This window comes from Stenella coeruleoalba (genome assembly GCF_951394435.1).
Source record: "Stenella coeruleoalba genome assembly, chromosome: 6".
NCBI lineage: Eukaryota > Metazoa > Chordata > Mammalia > Artiodactyla > Delphinidae > Stenella > Stenella coeruleoalba.
The window spans coordinates 9,363,175-9,386,922 of record NC_137151.1 but is presented as its reverse complement, the minus strand read 5'-3'; the positions used below and the strand labels follow the sequence as shown (position 1 = coordinate 9,386,922).

Below are 23,748 nucleotides of genomic sequence, written 5' to 3'. Positions count from 1 at the left end.
GCATTTTGTATCAATAAGTCAATAAATGTTTTCTATACCTTTGTAGTATACAAACACATTTGTGTTTTGCCCTTTTGTTTTCAAACCAAACATGTCAGAAGTGGTTCAGCCCCTTTTAAAAAAAGGAAAATAATAGAATGAAGTGGTAAAAAGAAAAAGAAAGATGCCTGGGAAGCAGCTGAGGATTTGTTTTACGCCAAATGAAGAGAGGGGCCACTCTGAGAATGTACAAGGACCACCGCAGGCAAGGAAACGAGCCCTGCTCTCTCCACACCTGCCCAAATCATTCATCCCTACGCTTGCCCTTCCTGTTTCTTTTGCAGGCAGTGACTTGAATGATGGTTTGTGGCATTCAGTGAGCATCAACGCCAGAAGGAACCGCATCACTCTCACTCTGGATAACGATGCAGCATCCCCCGCTCAGGACACCACCCGGATGCAGATTTATTCTGGAAATCGCTATTACTTTGGAGGTAAATTCCCCAGCTTTTGAGGTTGAAAATAAAGGAGGGAGGATGCAGTGGACAGTTATTTCACTATGACAATTCTTTCTGTGTCAAATTGACCATTCTCCCAGCACACACGCACGTACACCTGCCCTCAAGCCCAAAGAAATGAGAAGCAAACTTTCCCACAGCTGTACAAATATAAATTATCTAGGTCGGTGCTGAGGAAAAAAAAAAATCTAGCTGTAAGAGCTGGTGTTACATAACACATCCAAAGGAGATTTTTGTTGCCATGCCAGACTCTGTGATCATATTCCAAAAGAGAAACTCAGCTGAAAACTTGGAGAAAGTGTACCGATAGTCAGCAGTACCTGCAAGAGAAAAAAAAAAATCCAGGTAGGAAGGTACAACCAGCATCCTCAGCTTTCTCAGTCATTTCTCTGCTGATTTGCTTTCTTAATCCCCTATCCATCTGTTCCCCACATCCCTGGAGGCCATGCCCATGGGGGGGGGGGCAGCTAAAAATGAGGAAGACCTAGAAGCCCATGAACTTGGGGCTTCACAAAGAGCAGCCAGTATAGACGCTGCCCCTGCCAATGCTGGGAAACTTCGCAAAGATGAAAACACAAGGGCAAACTGGTAAGGAGGAAAAATATATAATTAGGCATTTGCTTCATTTTTATAGATGTATGTATATTTTTATTTAGTTTTTTAAAAGTGTTTTTCATTAAAAATATTCGTATCTAATTACTTAGCCAGTTGTTGGTATTATAGAAACAATCTGTAAAGAGTAATGAATTCCAGTAGCTGCGTGACCTCGAGTAACATACTCATGGTCCCTGAACTTCCTTATCAAGGACGTTGGGAAACACAGCAGAATTTCTGGGAGAATTCAGTGCGATCAAGGTTAAATGTACAACATCATGCTTTCTACGTTAGAACGGACAGACTGGCTTCAGCTTTTGCAAATATGGGTCTCAGCTGGGCCTGGTCTAAAGAGAAGTATCCTGTAAAGTTATAAAGTGCAGTCTCTAAAGGGGAATTTGCAAATCACTTCTCTCATACCAATGACATGAGGTTAAGCTTTGAAATACGAAAGGGACTTTGCACAGATGCAGTGTACACATCCGGGTGTCCTGAGAGGGAAACAGTGTGGAGTGATTCCTTTGTGGTTTGATTTCAGCGCCAGAGCCTCTGTCCTTCATTCCAAATCTCCACCTGTGCCTAGATAACAAATTCCTTTAAAAAGGGAACACTTTGATTCTCTGTAAATATTTTATGTCTTACATCATTTAATTCATGCAGAATCCTTATGAGGTAGGTAATATTAACCCCATTTTACAGATAATAAGACCTGTGTTTGCAGAGATGAAATAATTTGTGTGAGTAGTAGAAGCAGGATTCAACCCCAAATCTGTGTTCTCCATGAGCCACTAGTGACAGCAAAGGATTGTAAAGACTGCAGAAGAAAGGTCTGGTGGCCCCCAAAGATACGTTTCACAGACTGTATAATTTTGCATCATATGCAGTGTTTCATAGACAGCAGAGAAAAGCAAACTTATATTTATTTCTGGGGAAAATGCCGTTGAATTAATTATGTGACTTAAGCATCTGAAATGCCTCAAAGGCAAAATGACTCCCCTCCCCCAGTTGAAGTGTTTTTAGACGTGGGTCTTAACGGGGCTTCAGGCTGAGGAGGGAAGATTTTTCTGGGATCTGAACAGTATTTAAGGGAATGCCCCACACGTAGACTGTAAACTTAAGGAAAGTGAAAAATGAGTTTGAGTGATAATAGTCAACTTACATAAATTCTCTCTATGGCTTCAATTAGAAGTTGTAGCATCTCTCTTCATTTTATAGTGTGCCTGTGAGCCGTTAACCAACTGCTGGGCTTCAGCCCAGCAGTGACTGTCTATTAGAGATGGTTGAAATAATTCCCAATTATTTATGGGTTATTGCCATGTTTCCAAGCATGCATCCCCATATGCTCTGAACCTATTAAAACCATCGGGATGGAGTTTATAAAGAGCACAAGCAACCATGCACGTACATGGCTCTATACCTGTCCTAATGCGTAGTTATTCCCTGGTTGCAAGCTATGCTCAGTGTAGTGCCTGGTTTTTTTTTGTTTTTTGTTTTTTAAAGAACACCCTTTAAAAAGGTATGGTATTAACCTTTCAGGTATGTGATTACAGCCCTATAGCTACGTGCATTTAAACGCTTCATTCCTTTAGCGTCTGGATTTACTTTGCATATCACTTCAAAATTCCAGCTACTTTCCTGTGTGTACATTTCTCAGGAACCAAGCCTGATAATGCTGACAATTAACCAGACAATTACTCTGCTACCATTGTTACCCAAAGCATAATTTTCTTTGAATGTGTAATTCGGAATTGAAGTGTGCATTTAAAAGAGTGTTTCAAGACAGACATCCCCCAGTAGTTATGATATGTTGCTTTCTTGGGCTGAGTGAAGTGTACCACACAAAAGAAGGGCAAATAGCTTACGAACAGGGTGAAAAGAAATAAGAATGAGGTATATATTTTAATTCCCTGGGTTTATTTCTTTAGGTATAATAACTATATTTATTTTATATCATGGTTTTAATAATTCCCCTATCTGAAGTCTCTGTGGGTTTGATTCTCCTAATAAAGTTGCTGCTGACTTCTAATCTCCTAATGAAGTTTAAAAAAAAAAAAGAACAAGATAAATGCGATAGGATTGGTATCCCCTTTAACACATTTTGTTTTCTATTCTATACAGTGATTGAGTAAGCCCCATTTTGTACCAGTTTTGTCCCCTCTCTGAGAATGCTAGGATTTACAACAAAAATGTGTGCACTGCTGTGAATGAAAAAAACACCGAAATAATTAGACCTTAAGGTCTTCCATCAATAGGTTGCCAAAGCAATAACTGATCATTTCAGTATTCTTCTTTATTTTTTTTTCTCTGTCCCACAGGGTGCCCTGACAATCTCACCGATTCCCAGTGCTTACATCCCATTAATGCTTTCCAAGGCTGCATGAGGCTCATCTTTATTGATAACCAGCCCAAGGACCTCATTTCAGTTCAGCAAGGTTCCCTGGGGAATTTTAGTGATTTACACATTGATCTGTGTAGCATCAAAGACAGGTAATTATGGTCTCTTCTCCTCTGTTCTCCCACCCACCTTCCCATTATCACTCTTCTAAATATGAGCTTCTTTCACCAAAATTCGAATCCCCTGACATCAGCCACATTAGACATAATTGAGTCGCCTAATGGAAAATATTTCTGAAAGGATTTCTGGCCCAGAGAAAAATGGTTTAAATGAGTTGAGTCTCTCTTCATGTCGACTTGCAGTAAATGGGATATGCAAATTAAATCAAAATACAAATTTGTGAAAGGATTAAAATTTTATGCGTAAACAACATTTGATTACTTTGAAGTTAAGAGTGAAGCAAAAAGGAGGGAGGAATTGCTTCTCTCCTAAACCATTTCATTCTTCACTGCAGTGAGTGTCCTTTCTAAAACTGACAGATGAAAATCAAACCCTCTGGGATTCCTATAACAGAGTCCAGTTTTACAGTCACTCCCTGGGGGTCTGATCTTTGCTGTCACCACCCCTAACCCTCTGTTTCTTTGGCCCAGAGGAGACTGGACCCTGGACAGGGAATCAGCACCTTTATTCCCCAACCTACACATCTAGCAAAAGCTCCCTTTCCCTCTTCATTTCTCCTGGGCTCTGGCTCCTCTTCTATTTGAAGTTTCTAGATTCAAAGACACGCTGGAGAAAATAACAGAGGAGGAAGTTCTGAATTTTCAGCAAGGTTAATCATGTGATCCATGTTTCTCCTCTAGCACTTAACCTCCGTCTTTCTTCCAATTCTAATCACCCCAGTCAAAATACCATTTACCGAATAGGTGAATACATGTTATGTGCTTGCCTGTGTGTTGGTGATACAGAGTCCCTGCTTGTGTTTTATCAGGGAATTAATTATACATTTCTATAAAATGCTATCAATGACCAGGAAGTGTACCCTTATTTGTGGGACATATGACAGTGGCAGCTGAGGTCAGGAAGGTTTTCAGGAAGTGGTGTTGAGCTGAGTTTGAAAGGACGGGCAGGCTTGACTGAGGAGTGGGGGTGATGGTATTGTAGGCATATTGGCAGGATATGGCATGTGAAATGCTATAGAAACGGGGGGAGGGTCATGGCTTGCAAGTGTTTTGTCCACTCAAGACACTTAGTTTTCATTTAAATATCTCTAATATTGGGGCGCATTTTGCATTTGATTATTTATAGTAGTTGAAATGGCAATATTTACTTTTCTTTGGCGCATATAAAATAATGGCATGTCTTACAATGAATGGTGTTTTAGATTCCACAAAATATAGCTCAGTGGGGATGGTAAGTCTTGGTAGTAGAGCGCATGATGTGAATACGGACAATTAGGAAGAACTTTGCGTGCCTAAGGCATTTAGCCTCATGCACTAGGAGGACTCAGGGAAGGTAGTCGATTTGCTTCGTAAAAAGAGTACTCAGGAAAAGGGAGAAGGATGGATTGGAAAAGAACCAGCCCAGAGGTAGTGAGGTGACAGCCCCAGTGCAGGGGAGCGATGATGAGAAGTAGCAGGTGCCTGTACTGAGCATCACACAGAAATCAGCTCTGCAGACCATAATCTCCTCTCATGCTTGGAATGACTGATATAATTTGGTGGAACTTTATGTGCATGTTTCTCTATTAATACCACTCCACATGGGATCGTCAACAAATCACACAGACTTGCTGGCTCTCCTGCTTCATTTTTTTCTATTTGGCCAGCTGGAAAAGTGGGTAATAAAATGTATGCTTCATTAGACTGTGCTAGTTTAGAGACCTCAGAGTAAAAGACACTGTGTGGAATGGTTGCTACCCTGTAGTCTTTATTAATGATGAGGAGGAAGCATCTGACTTCATCAGCCAGACAGCCTTTTGCAAAGTGTAGATCAGTAGAGGGAACATTTATCAATAGGGATCTCTCATGATAAGTTAATTTCTAATCAAGGGAGCTCTCATTATTTTCCATTACATGGACGCCATTGCCGTCATGCTGCATCATTACTTTTGTGTAATTGTAGTCTGTATAATTGTATTACATACAATTGTGTTTTGGTTAATTGTATAATAAGGGATTGTGTTTAGTTTAGTGGGTAAATGGGACATTTTTCTTGATTTACCAGACAGTGCCTTTAACAGAAGGGAAACTGGTAAAAGGCTTTGCTTAACTAATTATTTCTTGAACTTCTATTTAACATTTGGTGGAGAGTGGGAGTTGGGGTTAGAAAAGCAGGTGGTTTCTGAGTTTTGCATTTTATTTTTAATGTGTTAATCAACATGAACCTGATTTAAGGACAAGTGTGAAGTTTTGCCTTCAAGGAGCTTGCCACTTGCGGGGGCGGGGGGGGGCAGGGGGGCAAGGTTTGGCGGGAGACAAGGGGGTAGAGAACAGTCTGGCTGTGGTTTATTTTCGGTTTCTGCGGTTTTTTAAGAAAAATTTAGTAAGGTTTAATGAAATTCAATGAATATTTTAAAACATTAAACACTAGTTTTATTTAAATCATTTTGATTAAAAATTTTGGTTTTCATTAACTATGATTCCTATTTTATATTTTATTTGTAATAGCAAGCTTTCAATGCTTAGAAGAAAATAATTTTGTGAAAACATACAAAAAGAATTTTTATTTTTAAATTTCTTACCTTTATTATGTGTTTTTGATGAAAATATATTCAAATGTCATACTGTGAGTATAGTTGCATTTTATTTTATTAAAAAAAATTATATTTTATATTGGAGTATAGTTGATTTTCCATGTTGTGTTAGTTTCAGGTGTACAGCAAAGTGATTCAGTTATACATATACATGTATCTATTATTTTTCAGAATCTTTTCCCATTTAGGTTATTACAGAATATTGAGTAGAGTTTCCCATACTATACAGTAGGTCTTTGTTGGTTATCTATTCTATATATAGTAGTGTGTGTTTGTTAATCCCAAACTCCTAATTTATCCCTCCCGCCTACCTTCCCCCTTTGGTAACCATAAATTTGTTTTCTCTGTCTGTGAGTCTGTTTCTGTTTGGTAAGTAAGTTCATCTGTATCCTTATTTTAGATTTCACATATAAGCGATATCATATATTTGTCTTTCTCTGTCTGACTTACTTCACCATCCCTGTTGCTGCAAATGGCACTATTTCATTCTTTTTTTATGGCTGAGGTCTTGAGTAAAGCTGGGAGAGTTCCTTCTCAGGGACTGAAGGATTTAAACCAACAATTTGTATCTCAGTAATGGGCACTTTTCTGAAGCTTCTGGCCTCAAGGAAGAAAGGAGGTGGAGGAACTGGGCTGGCCTACTTCTCTGGCAGAAGGGAAAGCACTGGTTTTAGGAGGCTCCTTTGGAGGACTGTCCAGTGCCTGACAGTCCAAGGTCAGGTTGGGAGAACTCTCGTAGGAGTTACCATTGGGACCCGACAGACCCCAAACCCCTTCAGTAGTCTTTAAACCTCTAGAATATGATGTGCAGCCACCATCCCTCCTCTGCAGGCTGAATCTCCAGTCTCATGTTCTCCTCATCCAAAAACACGGTTCTTCATGAGCTATACTTATCTCTTGCACCCCGTGGGCTTAAAGTAGTCCAGGCTTGATATTCTCAACCATCATCGAACAAAGTATGCTTAGAGCAGAATCACGCCCTGGTTTATTTGACCTCATAAAGAGGCATTTAGTGAATGAACGAGGCAGTCTTATTGTATATTCTTGAGTAAAATAAGATGTGGTAAGAGTTGTAGAAGATGCGAGAGTATGAGATCATTTATATCCCCATTTTTTCAAGGGGGTAAACTAAGACCTGGAGATAATGTTCACTTTTCCATGGTCACAGGACTGAAGTTGCAATCCAGAGTTAGACACTGCCAGTGTTCTCTCCCTTGTAGTATCTACTCAGAAGGATCTGACCTGGAAATGGCAGTCATTGTGTATCTGTGGATCTGAATATGTAACCTCATCTTCCGCCCACAACCATATAAAAATTGTTCAGGGATATGCCATCTATTAAATCCCTTGTCAACCTTAGGTGCCTGATGAGATTCCATTTAAAAGAGAGGCATTCAAAATGGTATGTGATATCAGGCAAGGCCTTTATTTTCTTTTTTCTTTTTTGAATATATAGTCTTTTTTTTATATTATATATGTTTCAAGGGTACAATATAGTGATTCACAATTTTAAAGGTTATAATCCATATATAGTTATTATGAAATATTTGCTATATTCCCCATGTTTTACACTGTATCCTTATAGCTTATATTTTTAAAATTTTAATTTATGTTGGAATATAGTTGATTAACAATGTTGTGTTAATTTCAGGTGTACAGCAAAGTGAATTGGTTATACATATACATATATCTATCCTTTTTCAAACTCTTTTCTCATTTAGGTTATTACAGAATATTAGGGAACTCTACTCAGGCAAAGTCTGAGTGATATAAGGATGTCCCACTCTTGGTGGTCCAGGTCAAGAAGTGCTTTTGTTGAAAGATCCAAGCAGTTAATTCCAGGAGCCATATCCCGTCCTTCAGGGTTCAAAGCCCAGGGCAGAAGAAACAAATCACCAAATGCTGTCTAAGACTTCATTCCAATAGGAGACAAGATCCAAGGTGTGAAGCCAAACCGGGAGGGGCAAACAGGGATGCTGATGAGTCAGTGAGGGGAAGTGGGCGTCGCACCTGGAGAAAGTCATCAATCCCAGTGCAGGTGGCAGAGGATTTGAGAGGTGTTGGAGCATGTTTAATTCCCAGTATGCTTCTTGTCAGCTTGAAATAGGACACATAGGATTTAACCTTTTTGTCTCTTTCCTCTTTTGCAAAACCAGGATACTAAAACCTACCTTCGCATTGAGAGTTAAATGAGAGAGTGTAAGAAGTCAGGCGCTCAGTTGTACGTCCAGTAAAGAGTAGATACTCAGTGAGTCGCCATGTGAATTCCTATAGCCAAAGGTTTGCTGAATCTCCAGTTTCCATGGGGAAAGGAGAAGCTCAGGTCTCCCTCTGATGTTTCGCCAGTGCCCACTGCAGCCAGGGATCCCCAGTAGTTTCTGGTGTGGCGGTCTATCTAGACCTCATATGTGCCCTCGGATCAGGTGCTCAATGACTTCCCTTGAGTTTCAGTTCGCTTTGAGCTGACCCTCTGAGGCACCAACCACCACCTATTAGGAAGATGCGCATCAATTTTGGTGCCAAGGTTGTGGTCTCTGGATTCTCCTAAAGCATTGCTTCTCTGGGCCTGGAGAGGGTAAGGAAAGCACACAATCTAAGGTGGTCCTCATTTCCAGGTTCATGCCTGTGTACACCCTGAATTTACATGAACCTGGAAATGAATGCTTCCTTAAATTTTGCAGGCAAATTCCAGCCTTTTTGCATCAGAATCACCAGTAGGGCCTGTTACAATCCAAATTGCTGGGTCCCGCCCCTAGAATTTCTGAGTTTTACTGTGGTGGGCCAGAGGATTTGCTTTTCTAACCAATTCCAGGGTGCTGCTGGGACAGACCTTGAGAACCACTGCCCTAAAGCTTCTAATTCTGTAGGCAGTGGGATTGCATGGATTCTGTATAATAGGGGACCAGGTATGGGGGAGAGGAATGATGGGTCCTGCTGCTACTGGGCCCCCAAGCAGCTGCCCTCCTGATAAGTCTCACAGGGTCTCTAGAGAGTTCCAGCAGCTCTGTCTCAGTGTCCCTCTCCAAGGGTGTTGAAATCAGTCCAAGGGACACTGCTGGGGGCAACTGAATTCCATCTCCCTCCCTGGCCTTTGCCACTCAGCTCTTCCTCTGCTTCCCACTACGAACAGTATAAATGAAAATAGTCGGATCCTCAGAGGTGTCTGAGTGAAGGGCTATTTGGGGTGGAAGGGAGGGTGGGTCTCAGAATCACTGCTGCTGCCAACAAATGTTACTTGTTTTGTTGTTATTTTGAAGGCAGTTATTTTACTTGTTGGTCCCTCTGAAAGTCAGAGCTTGGTTTTACCTTCTAGACTAAGCTCACACCTTGTGGGAGGGGGGTGGTATTATAATAAGAGTGACTCCACCCACCAAAAAATATTCCTGCAAACCTTCCTAAAGATGAACAGAGACTGCACCTTGTGTTCTGGTGCATGGCAAAGGTTTCCCTGGTCACAGTCCCATTTCCTATGTTCCTTCCTCATAGAGTGAAGATATTGGGGAAGGTCCCTGGAGATCACGCAGCTCTGGTTTTTCATAGAAGGAAATAACAGTTTTGTGGATTGTGGCAAAGACAGGTACCAAAGCGGGGGCTCTGCTCCTGGGGTCTTTGCTGTTGCTTTCTGTAGAGACAGTGTTGCTCTTAACACTTTCTAAAATTAGGTCCTTTTTGGTTATCCATTTTAAATATAGCTGTGTGTACACGTCAATACTGAACTCCCAGTCTATCCCTTCCCACCTGGTAACGGTAAATTCATTCTCTAAGTTTGTGAGTCTGTTTCTGTTTTGTAGATAAGTTCATTTGTATCAACTCTGCCCAATATTATGTAACAACCTAAATGGGAAGAGAATCTGAAAAAGAATAGATACATGTATATGTGTAACTGAATGCCTTTGCTGTACACCTGAAACTAGCACAACATTGTTAATCAGCTATACTCCAATATAAAATAAAAGTTAAAAACATAATAAAATTAAACAATCTGCTTGTTCCAATGAGTGAATCCCATGTGGAAAACTGCTTTAAGTTTCCTGTAGTCAAATAATTGAGGAAATGTAGCTTCTCACTCCATAATGATTTCCCTTTCTCCCAACACACATTCTTTTAAGAAAAGCATCGGCTAAACTCTTTGGTCAGGATTCTTACCTTCTTGGTTCAGAGCTGGGAGTGCTGTAAACACGGAATGTGGGGAAGTGTTCAGTGGGATGACCTCCAAGAAGCAGACTTCTGCTAAAAACCCACGCTGTGTCTGGGAGTTTGTTCAAAACAGTGAGCTCCGGCTTCCCTGGTGGCACAGTGGTTGAGAGTCTGCCTGCCGATGCAGGGGACGTGGGTTCGTGTCCTGGTCCAGGAAGATCCCACACGCCGCGGAGCGGCTGGGCCCGTGAACCATGGCCGCTGAGCCTGCGCGTCCGGAGCCTGTGCTCCGCAACGGGAGAGGCCACAGCAGTGAGAGGCCCGCGTACCGCAAAAAAAAAAAAAAAAAGCTTACATTGCAGGGCAATGCATGTGTTTTCATTTTTTTCTCCAATTGAAAACTTGTACACCGGGTGCCAGAAAAGCCGCTGTAAGGGCACAGCCCCCGCAATCTGAGCTTCTAACTCCAGAGTGAGAAATGTTACAATATGGTGAGTTCTTCCTTAACTCATGGGATGGGGCCCAAATCCACACAAGAGCACTTCTGCTGTTTTTGTTTATCATTTTGAGTCTATTTCATGGAGGACAGAGAAAGGCTATAGTTGATACAGCAGTTACCGAGCAAACATTCTCTCAGGATGATTTCATTTAATTCACTGCACAGCTCTGCAAGATCCACAAAGTTCTCCTCAAAGTGTGGTTCCCAGACTAGCACCCTCAGCGTCACCTGGCACCTTGTTATGACTGCATATTCCCAGGTCCCAACCCATACTTTCTGGACCACAAACATGGGGAAGTGGGGGCAGCCTGAGTTTTCACAAGCCCCCCAGGTGATTCTGATGCACACAGATTTGAGAGCCATTGGTTTGCTGCATTATTATTATTTAAGAAATAAGACCTCTAGTGCTTATGGAGGTTCAGTTACCTGCCCAAGATCACATTTTCGGTATTTGGTGGAGCCAGGGTTCAAAGCCAGATTTTACTGATCTCTCAGTCCATATACACGTAGAGGGGTTTTTGCCTAAAGGCCGGGGAAAGAAAAACGATGGGCTTGGAGAGCCAGAGCAGGTCAAGGGAGTGTCACAGAAGAAATGAGATTTCAAGAGGAACTGGGTTTAGAGCGGTCAAGCGGCTCTGTTCCAGGCAGGGTGGAGAGCATAAGTCTGGGCCTCTGAGTGGGTGAGGTGCTGGACATTTGTCTGCCTGGATGGGAAAGGCTGCTTTGGCAGCAGTGTGTAAGAGAGAACTAAAGTCAAAGCCATAGGGAGCATGGCAGTACACAGTTTAAAATCTGAGTAATAGGCCATTGTAATAGTTAATCGTTAGATGATGCTTACTGTGCCAGGACACCTCGTAAATGCACGTGTGTGTGTGTGTTTGTGTGTGTGTGTGTGATATAGATACATACGTACGTACATAATTATACCATCAATAGATAGACAGATACATACCTACATAAATACACCATAGATACCTACCTACATACATACATACATACACAATAGAGAGATAAATAGTTGCATACATACGTGCACCATAGATAGATACATACATATACCATATATAGATAGTTACCTACATTCATACATATATACATACAGATAGACACACACACCATAGGTAGATACATATATACGTACATACATACATACACCATAGGTAGGTAGGTAGGTAGATAGATAGATAGATCAATCCTCAAGGCAACCTATGAAGTAAGTAAGACTATTAACTCCGTTTTACAGAGTGAGATTGAGGCACAGTGACACTAAGTAAGTTGTCCAAGATCACACAGCAAGTATGCGGCAGAGCCTGGCTATGAACCAAGGAGTCTGGTGGAAGAGATCAGGTCTGTCCTTGCAGTGCAGTACCTCTGACTTTTCAATTAGAAGGCATCCTATATTCTTCAGCAGGATTGCAAAATAGAAAATGATGTGAATTCATCTTGCGTCCACGTCAGGACAGACGTACAACCTGTTAATAAAACAGGTTGTATTAACCCAGGAAAAGAAGGGGTGTGATCTGCGACAGATAGACCACCACGGAAGCCTGGGGGGTTATCATCCACACAGCGACTTGTCACAACCTTGAGACACACACTGAGAGAGACTCAGAGTCTGAAATCTTCCACCAAGAGATCCACCCTTCTCTCTTTCTTTAGGCCCATTAGGGAATGGAGGAGCCCCAGGACTAACTTGGTAGGACCATCTTGGGGAGGTAGATTATGAGCTGATTTGGTCAGTGCCTCCCACTCGGCACTACACAGGAAAAGTACTGATTTATATGTCTGCTTCATCAGTGAGGGCTCCCCCCCACCTCCTATCTTAGACCTCTCTGAATGTCAGCCGGGAAAAGGGACCCTGGAGGACTCTGATGCCTGGGTTTGATTTGAATAAGTGACCTCGAACAACTGCATCTGTGTTCTGTTACCAAACTCATCTCTCTCATCACTCATTTTCACAAGAAAAGGGGATCATTATCTTGATGAAATGGTGCAGCTCTACCTGTGCATGAGGAAGGGCACCAGGGCGCCTTTGATTCATGGAAAACCGTGCTGACAAAGTCAAGGGTGGCGCTTCATTCTGTCCCATCAGAAGATGGTGAGGCTCTTCCCCCACCAACTGGTCATCTGAAATGTCCGTGCTGAAAACAAAGCTGGAACAAGGAGCTGGGTGAATAGTCACAAGCACTTCCGAAGATGAGAGCTTCATTCCGAGAGCTCCAGTGATGAGGTTGAGGTGAGATGTCTGCGTTCAGGTGGCAGTAAGAAAATGCCTCTCAGAATGAGTAGTGCCTGGATCATCCCTCCTGAGAAATACTGCCTAAGAACTTCCGATGTTTTAGACAACCTAAAAGCCAAGGAAAAGTTTTGATTTGGATGGAAATGTGAACAAAGGTTACTTGAGGTTCTCAAGTTACGTCTGTGAGGCAGTGCTTATATTTAAGCCTGCAGAAAACATTTCTAAATTAATAATAAGAAGGAAGAGATTCTTCCTTATTGCTCCCTTCATGCAATCATGATCTTATCAATATTTTTTATTGGAGTGTAGTTGATTTACAATCTGGTGTTAATTTCTGCTGTACAGCAAAGTGATTCAGTTATACATACATATATATACATTCTTTTTTTAAATATTCTTTTCTGTTATGGTTTATCATAGAATATTGAATATATTTCTCTGTGCTATACATTAGGACCTTGTTGTTTATCCAGTCTATCAATCATGATCTATTTTTAACATTTTATAATTTTTTGGCCACGCCGTGTGGTATGTGGGATCTTAGTTCCCCAGCCAGGGATCGAACCCATACCCTCTGCAGTGGAAGCGTGGAGTCTTAACCACTGGACCACCAGGGAAGTCCCAATCATGGTCTTAATTTGTGTTCATCCAACATCCTGATAAGGACTTCCCATCCATTTATCCCATTCTCCAAAGAGTGTACCCTTCTACACAGCCAATGTCACATTCAGGTTTTCCTCTTCTGCATGAATGTCCCTTCATTGGGCTGCTGAGGTGAAGTACCCGTAGCCTTTAACACTGTTTTCTCTCTAGTCCAAAAGCATTCATTGGCGGCTCACTGTGAGTACCATTTACAGACACAGTTGGAAGACAAAAGGAGCTTAATATGTTTTTACTTGGGGAAAAAACAGGTCTGAACTGTAATCAACTGTCCTCACTTGTTTCTGCCAGTGAAACCGAAATTTAAAATTAGTCCTATGTTATTTTTATCTTGAATCAACTTATCTCATTGGAAGTTCACAGAACAAGAATCCGGCCTCCTGTGTTTTCCTGGGACATGGACTTCTGAATGCTGAGTTAGATAGACCCCCTACTCTCCGCTTCCCATGCATGAGCAGCATGTTAGTTCCCTGCAACTCTCACACGTGCCCAAAGGGAAAATTGACTTCCCAGCTTGGCAGGTGAGAAAACAGACTTTAATGTATATTTAAGGGACTTCCTTGTTGGTTCAGTGGTTAAGAATCCTCCCGCCAATGCAGGGGACACGGGTTCGATCCCTGGTCCAGAAAGATCCCACATGCTGTAGAGCAACTAAGCCCATGCGCCACAACTACTGAGCCTGCATTCTAGAGCCTGAGAGCCACAACTACTGAGCCCCTATGCCACAACTACTGAAGCCCGCGTGCCCAGAGCCTGAGCTCTGCAACAAAGAGAAGGCATGGTTATGAGAAGCCTGCGCACCGCAATGAAGAGTAGCCCCCACTCACCGCAATTAGAGAAAGCCCACGTGCAGCAACGAAGACCCAGTGCAGCCAAGGATAAATAAATAAGATAAATAAATTAAAAAAATGTATATTTAATAACTTACCTCCAAACGAAAGCAAACTCAGGATCTCAAGGTGGTGAACCCCCTTCTGTTTACATGTTAGCCTAACTTTGGACTTACCCTCCTCCTAGCTCAGCTCCCTCAGTTGTCCAATGGGGCCAGGGCATCCATTTTATCACTGGAGGTTTTGAAACAAGAATGGGGTTGTTGCCTCCCTTTTGGAGTTAGGCAGGATAAGGATAGACTGAGAGCAGGAAGATGAAATTTCTTAAAGTTAAAAGCAAGAGAGACAGAAATGGATGGGGATCTATGTGTCTCAGGAGGCCAGATTTTTGGAAAACCTATACACAGGCAGAGAAGGATGACACTTTTCTAAATAATTTACTTACCTATGTAACCTGTTTTATTTTTCAGGCAAGTGATTAATGTTTGTGCTTGGTTCAAGTTACAGATTTGAAATCTTCCCTCCAGGTTTTTCTCCACTTAAAAAGATTGCTTCAATCTGATTTACTAAGGCAGCGGCAGGGCCTGCCCCTCTTGATATTGGGATATACTGTGGACCAAGCAGGAGAGATATCTCAACACCTGGAAACTGCAAAGGGAGAAAACAAACTTAAAGCGGACAGTTACACAAGAGAACTTAAATGTGTCTAAACTCTTGTGAAACATCAGGAACACCATTAACTTTATTACGACAAGATGTTATCATCACCTTATACCTACTTACGACATGCTGAGAAACATAATATTTTTGTCATAATTAGGTAGGGAACTATCCCTGCTTAGAAAAAATGAAAGTACCAGTTGTCGTTCTTAAACAACCGAAGGCTTATGGATTGGACCAAATATTTGTATTGATAATGACAGAACCTCACACTCTGAAATGAGAATCCTATGTATTAGCTCTACTGTGTGTAGCTATTCACACACACAGTACACGCAATATGTTTGTGTCCAGTGAGCCCTGAAGCCCTTGACCTTCCTACTTGCTGAGAGGCTGCCCAAGTTCTGCTAATGTTCCTTTGTGACCCAACCATTCATTCCACAAATCTTTTCTGGGAACCTATAGTGTGCCAGACACGTTTCTTTGCCGTGTGGATCCAGGAGTGAACAATTCAGAGAGTGACTGGGTTTTCCCTACTCTGGTCTTTCTTGTGTCCTTGGATCTAGACCTGTTTTATACTATCATGGGCCGTTCACTCATTCATCTCCGGTATTTGGAACATCTCTGCAGGACCAGGTGCTCAGGATTCTGTTGAGTGCTGAACATAGAAGGTTATCCCTGGCTTCAGAAAGCTCCATGGAGGGACACAGATTTTGATCAAATAATCATGGAAATAAACGTATACCTCCCCAAATATATGATGAGTGACAGGAAGCAAATAAGCGGAGCAATAGGAAAGGATCTGAGAGGAAGGGTAGCTTTTACAGGGCTGTGGGCCGTGGGCCAGGAAAGGGAGATATGGGTGTTATCATCCTCATCTCTGCAGATGTAACTCTCTTGAGGTCACTGCCAATCTCCATCAGTGAAATACTCAGACGTTGGCACTTTGCACTACCTCCTACAAACCTCTGGCTGGCAATTCTGATCTCAGCTTCCTGCCCGTGCGTGTCCTCTGTTGAAATCACTGTTTGCTGGGGTGGGGTGGGGGGTGCTAAAGTGTTGAAATCACTGTTTTCTGGGGGGGGGGGGCGGGGTGCTAAGGGGATCACAAGTGCAAAATTCTGGTTTCTTTAGTGAGAAGGGACTTTCTAACTGGGGTTTTAGCTGAAAACAAATTCCTACAGTTTTTTCAAAACATGGAAGCGCTGAGGGTTCCTCTGTTTGCCATTAATAACATCCCCTTACTGCCGCTACCCAACACACACCACCATCCTGACAGCCGAGGCTAAAGGGTTTACCTTCTAGTAATTCATCCCTAATAACGTACAGGCTACACCTACACTTAGCACAATAGAAAAAACAAAAAAATGTCACGTCTGCCCACCTAAAATAAACACCAGTGTAAAGGTGGGAATGATCTTTCAGCAGGCAGTTTTGTAAAGCCCGAGATGCAGAAAGTGACAGGAGGAATATGCATTTTAAAGGTCATTCCAATTACCGTGCTTATGTTAAGCTGCAACTCTGGACTTGATGTGAGAAATCCCACACACTGCGGGAGACATGAGAACACATGGATGGCAGGGATCTGAGCAAATAGGAAGGAGAGTAATACAAATTACTATTTTTTTTCAGTGACATTAAATAATTCTTCAAGGTCCTAGACATCTGAAAAGTAGAGGAGAGTCAAGTCTTGATAAAGAGCAGATAAACTCCTAGCTCCAAAAGCCCGTGATTCCATGATGTATTTCCTTTAAATTCACGTGCTATGCAGTCGAATGGGGACCCATCAGAGAGGCCCCAAAGACGAGCTCCTGACTGCATTACCATTTCGATTTGCAACTATTTCATTCTCCACATCACTGTGAATTTGTAACACAACTTTCCTTGATAGAATTATCTTAAATGTGAACCGTGTTTTAGATAAGGAAATAAAATAGCTGAGAACTATTCTCATAGTGGCAATTTGCCTCATAGCTCTCTCTCACTTCCCACCATATATATTTTATTACAGCTCTAGCTAGTGTGAAATTCAGACTCTGGGTGTGCATTTCACATGCCCTCCAGCATATGATGGAGCCTGAGGCACTAAACACAAGGGTCCAAATGCCCCAGTTTGTCTTTTAAGGTCTCCCATGGCCTCACCTCTGCCTTCCTATCCACCTTTATCTCCTATATTAATACGTCCTTCCAACAGTATGAATTTGCTGAGCATCTGCTATGTTCCTGAATATATATATCTGCCTACAAGAGGCTCAAGGTCAAGAAAGCTAGACAAGATAGCATGGGGATTTTACATGGGGGATCTCATGGCACTGAAGGGCATGGTGCTGTTACTGAGTCCAGGCTTGTACTGCTCACTACATAACAGGTCAGTTAATCAAGAGATGAGGTGTTGGGGCAAGGAATAGAGACTTTATTAGGAAAGCCAGCAGACAGATAAGATGGTGGACTATGTATCCCAAAGAACCATCTTACCTGAGTTAGAATTCAGGCTTCTTTTATACTAAAAGGGGAGGGGGTGTGGCTGGTTGTAAACTTCTTGGTGCTGGAGTCCTTTGTTCTTGCAGCCTTCCACCTAGGTCAGGTCACGATGTTCCTGTAAACCTGCAACAAAACTAATGTTATTCTCTGTCCTGCAACTTTTAATCTCTCAAGGAATACATCCAATATAGAGTCAGATTTTTTCTTCTCTGTAACAAGTTGAGGGCACCTGCTTTGCAATCATTTGAACCTTAACAGCATTTGCTCATAGTAGCTACTAACGAACCGCATGTGTAGTAGGGAAGAACAAATCTGACTCCATATTAGAGCTGTTGGTTTTCCTTTTAACCCTTGTGGTTTGTTGCCTGTGCTTAGTCATGCTGGCTCTGCACCTTTTGTAAAAAAATGTTGCTATAGCCTGGAATATACAGGATAGCCCATTCTTAGGGGTCTGACCTTTAAGAGTCCATTCATATAGTGATAAAAAGTTTCAGAAACATGTGTGTTGTTGGAGTTTACAGGAACATTGTGGCCTGACCTACATGGACGGTTGCAAGAACAAAGGATTCCGACACCAAGAAGTTTGCAACCACTAACCATGCCCCCCTCACCTTGCCTTTAAAAATGCTTTGCTGAAACACTTCAGGGAGTTCGGGGTTTGGGGGGCATGAGCCACCGTCTCCTTGCTTGGCCCTGCAATAGACCTTTCTCTGCTCCAAACGACGACGTTTCAGTTTGTCTGGTTTCACCGTGCTTTGGGCACACAAACTTGCATTCGGTAACGCATGTGGAGCATATGAAACTCAACCTGTCTCTTGGAGCTGGATATAGTACTGCCTCAAGATAGGGAATGAACTTGATCATCTTTAATAGTTTTGCACATCCCAAACTCTGGAGACTGCTGTCCAAGGCTTGGGAGTTAAAACCCTTCATCTCTTTCTCATCTGAAAAACTTCCCAAAGTGGTTCATGCCAAATATCACTGTTTGAAGAGTGCCTATTGGAAGCAGCTGGTGCCAGCTGTCATCATTCACGTGGTGTGAAGTGCTCCTTCTGTAAGCACTAGTGAGAAAGAATATTTTTGTTTAGCAAGGCCATCATAAAATTAGACAAGCGAACCGCAATGCATTTGAGCAATGTAGTCTATAAATATTACAGTGGAAGCAAGCATGCCAGCACATTATCCTTATTACAATCTTGTGCTTTAAGGGAAAAAAATGGGGTAGCTCTGCAAGAGAATGTGAGTCTGAATGGAAGGCAGCTGCAGAGAAAGGTACACAGCTTTTAGTAATTGTGAAAGGATGTCACCCAGTCTCCCTGTAATAGGATCTGGGGACTGCACCCTCTGGATTCAGTGAGCTCAAGGCAGTTCCTGGCAGCTGAGTTGGGAAAGCTTGTGAAATTGGCACTGTTTACTTATTAGGAAGGAATGGGATAAAAAAAAATATTATCAAAAGGTGCCAGTGTGTCTGTAACTGTGTCAGCTGTTCATCTGAAGGTGAAATAAAGGTTTCCCGTGAGCCCAGAGAGCGGGATTGGAATCATATACAATCCATACTCTGTCACTGTCTCTATTTTCCCTTTCTTTTTTTTTTTTTTTTTCAAAAGTGCCTGGCAAGGACTTAAACAACATTGTTATTATTCATTTGGCTATGTCAAATTCTCTAGTGTCTTGTAACATAGAGAGCACCTTCCAACTTTTGCCAAATACCATCTAAAGACTCTGTTAAAAAAAAAAAGGCATATAGAAGATTTATTTTTTTCTTCTCCTCTGAGGTTTTCCCCTTACTTGTTTCTACATTATACTCTTGCTAGAGTCACCTAAGTTTAGTAGCTTTCAACTATGGGCCAGGTGCCATGCTAGGTTTCTTTTCCGCTACTAATTATCTTGTTCAAATATATGGAGAACTACATTAAAATGTTTAAAATAAACTCTTCTTATTTTACAAAGGAAGGGACAGAGGTTTGCTGTGGGTGTTAGATGACTTTTCCAAGGTTATATAGTTAGTAAGTATTTTCATTAGAGGTTCATGGGCCCCCAAACAACCTGAAAATAAAAGAAATAATGTTGCCCTTTGAAAATGAAGCTAAACATCTAATAGATCTGAATGGATTATCTTGAATATACATATAACATCTATGCCAGGCAGGACTATGCCTGGATTGATGCTACTATTTCTAAAGAAAGAATGTGTTAAATAAAAGTAGGTTGGTAAGAAACGAATCATAAAAAAGAAAAATCAGGCCTTCCCTGGTGGCACAGTGGTTGAGAGTCCGCCTGCCGATGCAGGGGACACGGGTTCGTGCCCGGGTCCTGGAGGATCCCACATGCCATGGAGCGGCTGGGTCCGTGAGCCATGACCGCTGAGCCTGCGCGTCCAGAGCCTGTGCTCCGCAACGGGACAGGCAACACCAGTGAGAGGCCAGCGTACCACAAAAAAAAAAAAAAAAAGAAAAATCAAATAGGTAATCTTATTGTAGCTGAAGAAATAAAGACCTTTTTAACCTCAGACACTTAAAAAAAAAGAAGAAGAAGAGGAAGTAAAAGCAGACCATTTCTTCAGGGTAACCTCAAAAGAAGCAATATAGGGCTTCCCTGGTGGCGCAGTGGTTGAGAGTCCGCCTGCCGATGCAGGGGACGTGGGTTCGTGCCCCGGTCCGGGAAGATCCCACATGCCGCGGAGCGGCTGGACCCGTGAGCCATGGCCGCTGGGCCTGCGCGTCCGGAGCCTGTGCTCCGCAACGGGAGCCACAGCAGTGAGAGGCCCGCGTACCGCAAAAAAAAAAAAAAAAAAAAAAAAAAAAAAAAAAAAAAAAGAAGCAATATAAATGGCATCAATTGCACAGATCAAGATTCACTCTTGATCTCAGAAAGAGAACCATTGTGGATCCAAATACTTCTCCCCAGTAATGAATGAAGCCTATGGGGCTGGAATATAAGTGTTTCCTCAATGAATCAAATACTAACTGTCCAATAGAATATTGGGATACGATGGAAAAGATCTCTTTTACACTGTCCAACACCTTGTCACTAGCAGGTATTGAGAACTTGAAATGTGGATAGTATGATTGGGGAAATAGATGTTTTTATTTTATTTGTTCTAATACATGTAGATTTAGATAGCCACGTGTGGCTGGTGACTGCAATACTAGGTAGTGCAGGACTAGACCTTCTGCTTGCGCCAGTCTTCATAGAGCTTAGATTTTTCTCCTAGTTCAGCAACATGGAGCTGCACCTGGGCTAGTTCTGAAGACTAGGTTTGGACCTCAGAATTCAGACCTGGTGGGTGGATATGATGCCCACCGTCCCAGCCCAGACTATGTATGGCCATGGTCTCTATATTTCCTTTATCAAAGCCATTTACATCAGAAGAGAAAGCCATCACTATTTGCCTTAAATTCTCCCGAGATCCTTGCAGACCAGTGGTTTATCTATTATTCATTCCAAATGTCAAAAACTTTATATTACTTAAGAAGATAATTTTACACCTTCAAGTATTCTTTTGCTGTATCTGTCGACCAGTTCAGTGCTGCCTTCTAAATAAGGGTACATTTTGAGTAATCAGGTACCTTATCATCTAATTATAGAGCATGTATAAAGCTTTGGTTTCTAATTTCTTTTAAAGAAGAGAATATTCTTTACATTTTTTATCCCAAATATTATCATATATGCTAGATTTATTGATAAATCTCTAAACACTGCCTGCCTGCATCCAAGCAGCTTGCAGTAAGAGGTTCACATGTGGAACCAACAAAACCTATGTGAGTTCACTCACTAGTGGGGATTTGGATCAGTCAGTCTGTCAGGGAGTAGTGGATTAAGCCCAGAAATCCTAGAACTATGCTTGCTCTAATTTCAAGTTTAACTGACTGCTTTCTAATATTTTGCAAGTCCAAGAAGTTTACGTAAAGGAAGAGGACATGTTGGTCGATCTGGTGGAAATATTGGGCCCTTTGTAAATTATAGCTTTCCATGTAAATTCAGGAATTGGAATTCTAGTATTACAGACCAGTTTTTGGAGAGGTTTGCTTGCATGAATCACAATCCTGGTGACTGAGGGTCCTATAAATCTGACAAGCTTGGATTTCAGTGCTTTTCAGGTTGAGAGCCCAACCTTTGGATAGGAGGCATTCCAAGGTAAAAGCCACCTAATGGGGTGTCTGCAGCCCTAGCTGACTTCACCTGAGTTCTTGTACTCCCACAAATGGCCTCAAAGAAAGACACACAGCAGGCTTCAGATTTTAAACTAGCATACTTTTCAGTGCTACCAATGGGTTAAAAGTAATCTTAAGATTTGAGCCCAACCTTATTGAATAATAGCTTCAAGTTTTAGAATGCATAAAAGTCACTTGGAAAGCGGTTTTAAAATGCAGATTTCTGGACCCTACCATCCCAGCGATTTTGATTCAGTTCATTTGAGGTGAAGACTTGGAATCTGCAATTTCTCAGACACCCCAGGATGTCCGTGGATTGGTCTTTCAGAAATATTGAGTCAGCAGATTAAACAGAAAAGTGTCCTTATTGAGCTCATCATAATACAGTCTCATCCAAATTTTCTCTACACAGTGGGGAATAAGATTCCTACCTCTGCCTACTGTTAATGGAATTCTACAGAAAATGACTTCTTTGTTCAAATAAGTCTGAGAAATGCTAGAGTGAGTCAAGTTACATGGGTTTCATTCCCGCAGGACTTGTGTGTATGTGTGTGTGCACGCATATGTACTCATACACTTATAAAGTGGGCAAGAAGGGACTTGATCAGAAGCAATTCACAATTTCACAAATGTACTTGACCACGAGACCCTTGTTTCCACAGACTACTCATCCACATAAGACACTTTTGGAAAGGTTGCCCTGGGTATAATAAAATCAGAGTTGAACACCAGGAGGCAGTCAGTAGTGTAGAGAAGTGACTTCAAAAGCTAGCATTACAGAGAACTAGAGGGTCATCACAGACAGTAACTTTGTTTTTCCCTTTTCTGAACAAAACAAACATTTATTCATGAAGGTAGTTAGTTTTCTTTTTTTAAATTTTTAAAATTTATTTTTGGCTGTGTTGGGTCTTTGTTGCTGCACTCAGGCTTTCTCTAGTTGCGGCAAGAGAGGGCTACTCTTCCTTGCGGTGCACCGGCTTCTCATTGTGGTGGCTTCTCTTGTTGCAGAGCATGGGCTCTAGGCGTGCAGGCTTCAGTAGTTGTGGCACATGGGCTCAGTAGTTGTGGCTTGCAGGCTCTAGAGCACAGACTCAGTATTTGTGGCACACGGGCTTAATTGCTCCATGGCATGTGGGATCTCCCCTGACCAGGGATTGAACCCATGTCCCCTGCATTGGCAGGCAGATTGTTAACCACTGCGCCACCAGGGAAGTCCCATGAAAGTGATTCTTGTTGCAGTGGGGGGAGGGATAAATTAGGAGTTTGGGACTGACGTAAACACACTACTACATATAAAATAGATAACCAACGAGGACCCACTGTAAAACAGAGGGAACTATACTCAATGTTTTATAATAGCCTATAAGGGAAAAGAATCTGAAAAAAAACCATATATCTATGACTGAATCACTTTGCTGTACACCTGAAACTAACACAACATTTGTAAATCAACTATACTTCAATTAAAAAATACAAAATAATGATAAGAAGATTAAAAGTATTTCACGTGTATAAAAATTTCAGGGAAAATTCAGTAAGAATAGGGAATGAATGCAATGTATGATTTATTTCCTAAAACCCCAGAGGTGGGGAATAGTCTGCACTTTTTGTACCCACTGTAATGTTTTCAAAGGTGGCTTCAGACAGAATTCCAAGGGATTCCAGGGCAGAGTTCAGGCCCCATGGAGAGAGATTACAGTAGGTGACTAGTGATCTCTGCCATAGAAGTAGGAGGGAGTGAAAACAGGGTGACTTCCAACTTTTTTCTTAGCCGAGGAGGGAAAAATTAAACACAAGAGTGAGAGGTGACCTCAGTCATCTTAGACTGAATGTCAATGCCATTCAATCCAACTGAATACAAATCCGATTGATGAACAGTTAAGGATTGAACTCTGTGGCATGGATGTTTA

General features: G+C 41.8%; 1 protein-coding gene across 5 annotated transcripts in view; it reads left to right on the top strand.

Annotated features, from left to right (window-relative positions):
- Positions 1-23,748, top strand: part of CNTNAP5 (contactin associated protein family member 5) — a 505,995-nt gene that overhangs the window by 135,985 nt on the left and 346,262 nt on the right. For all 5 annotated transcript variants that reach the window (XM_079923775.1, XM_079923772.1, XM_079923774.1 and 2 more), the window contains 2 exons: positions 324-473; positions 3,407-3,578. In XM_079923775.1, coding sequence (XP_079779901.1) covers positions 324-473; positions 3,407-3,578 — 322 coding nt within the window. The remainder of the gene's footprint in view (positions 1-323; positions 474-3,406; positions 3,579-23,748) is intronic.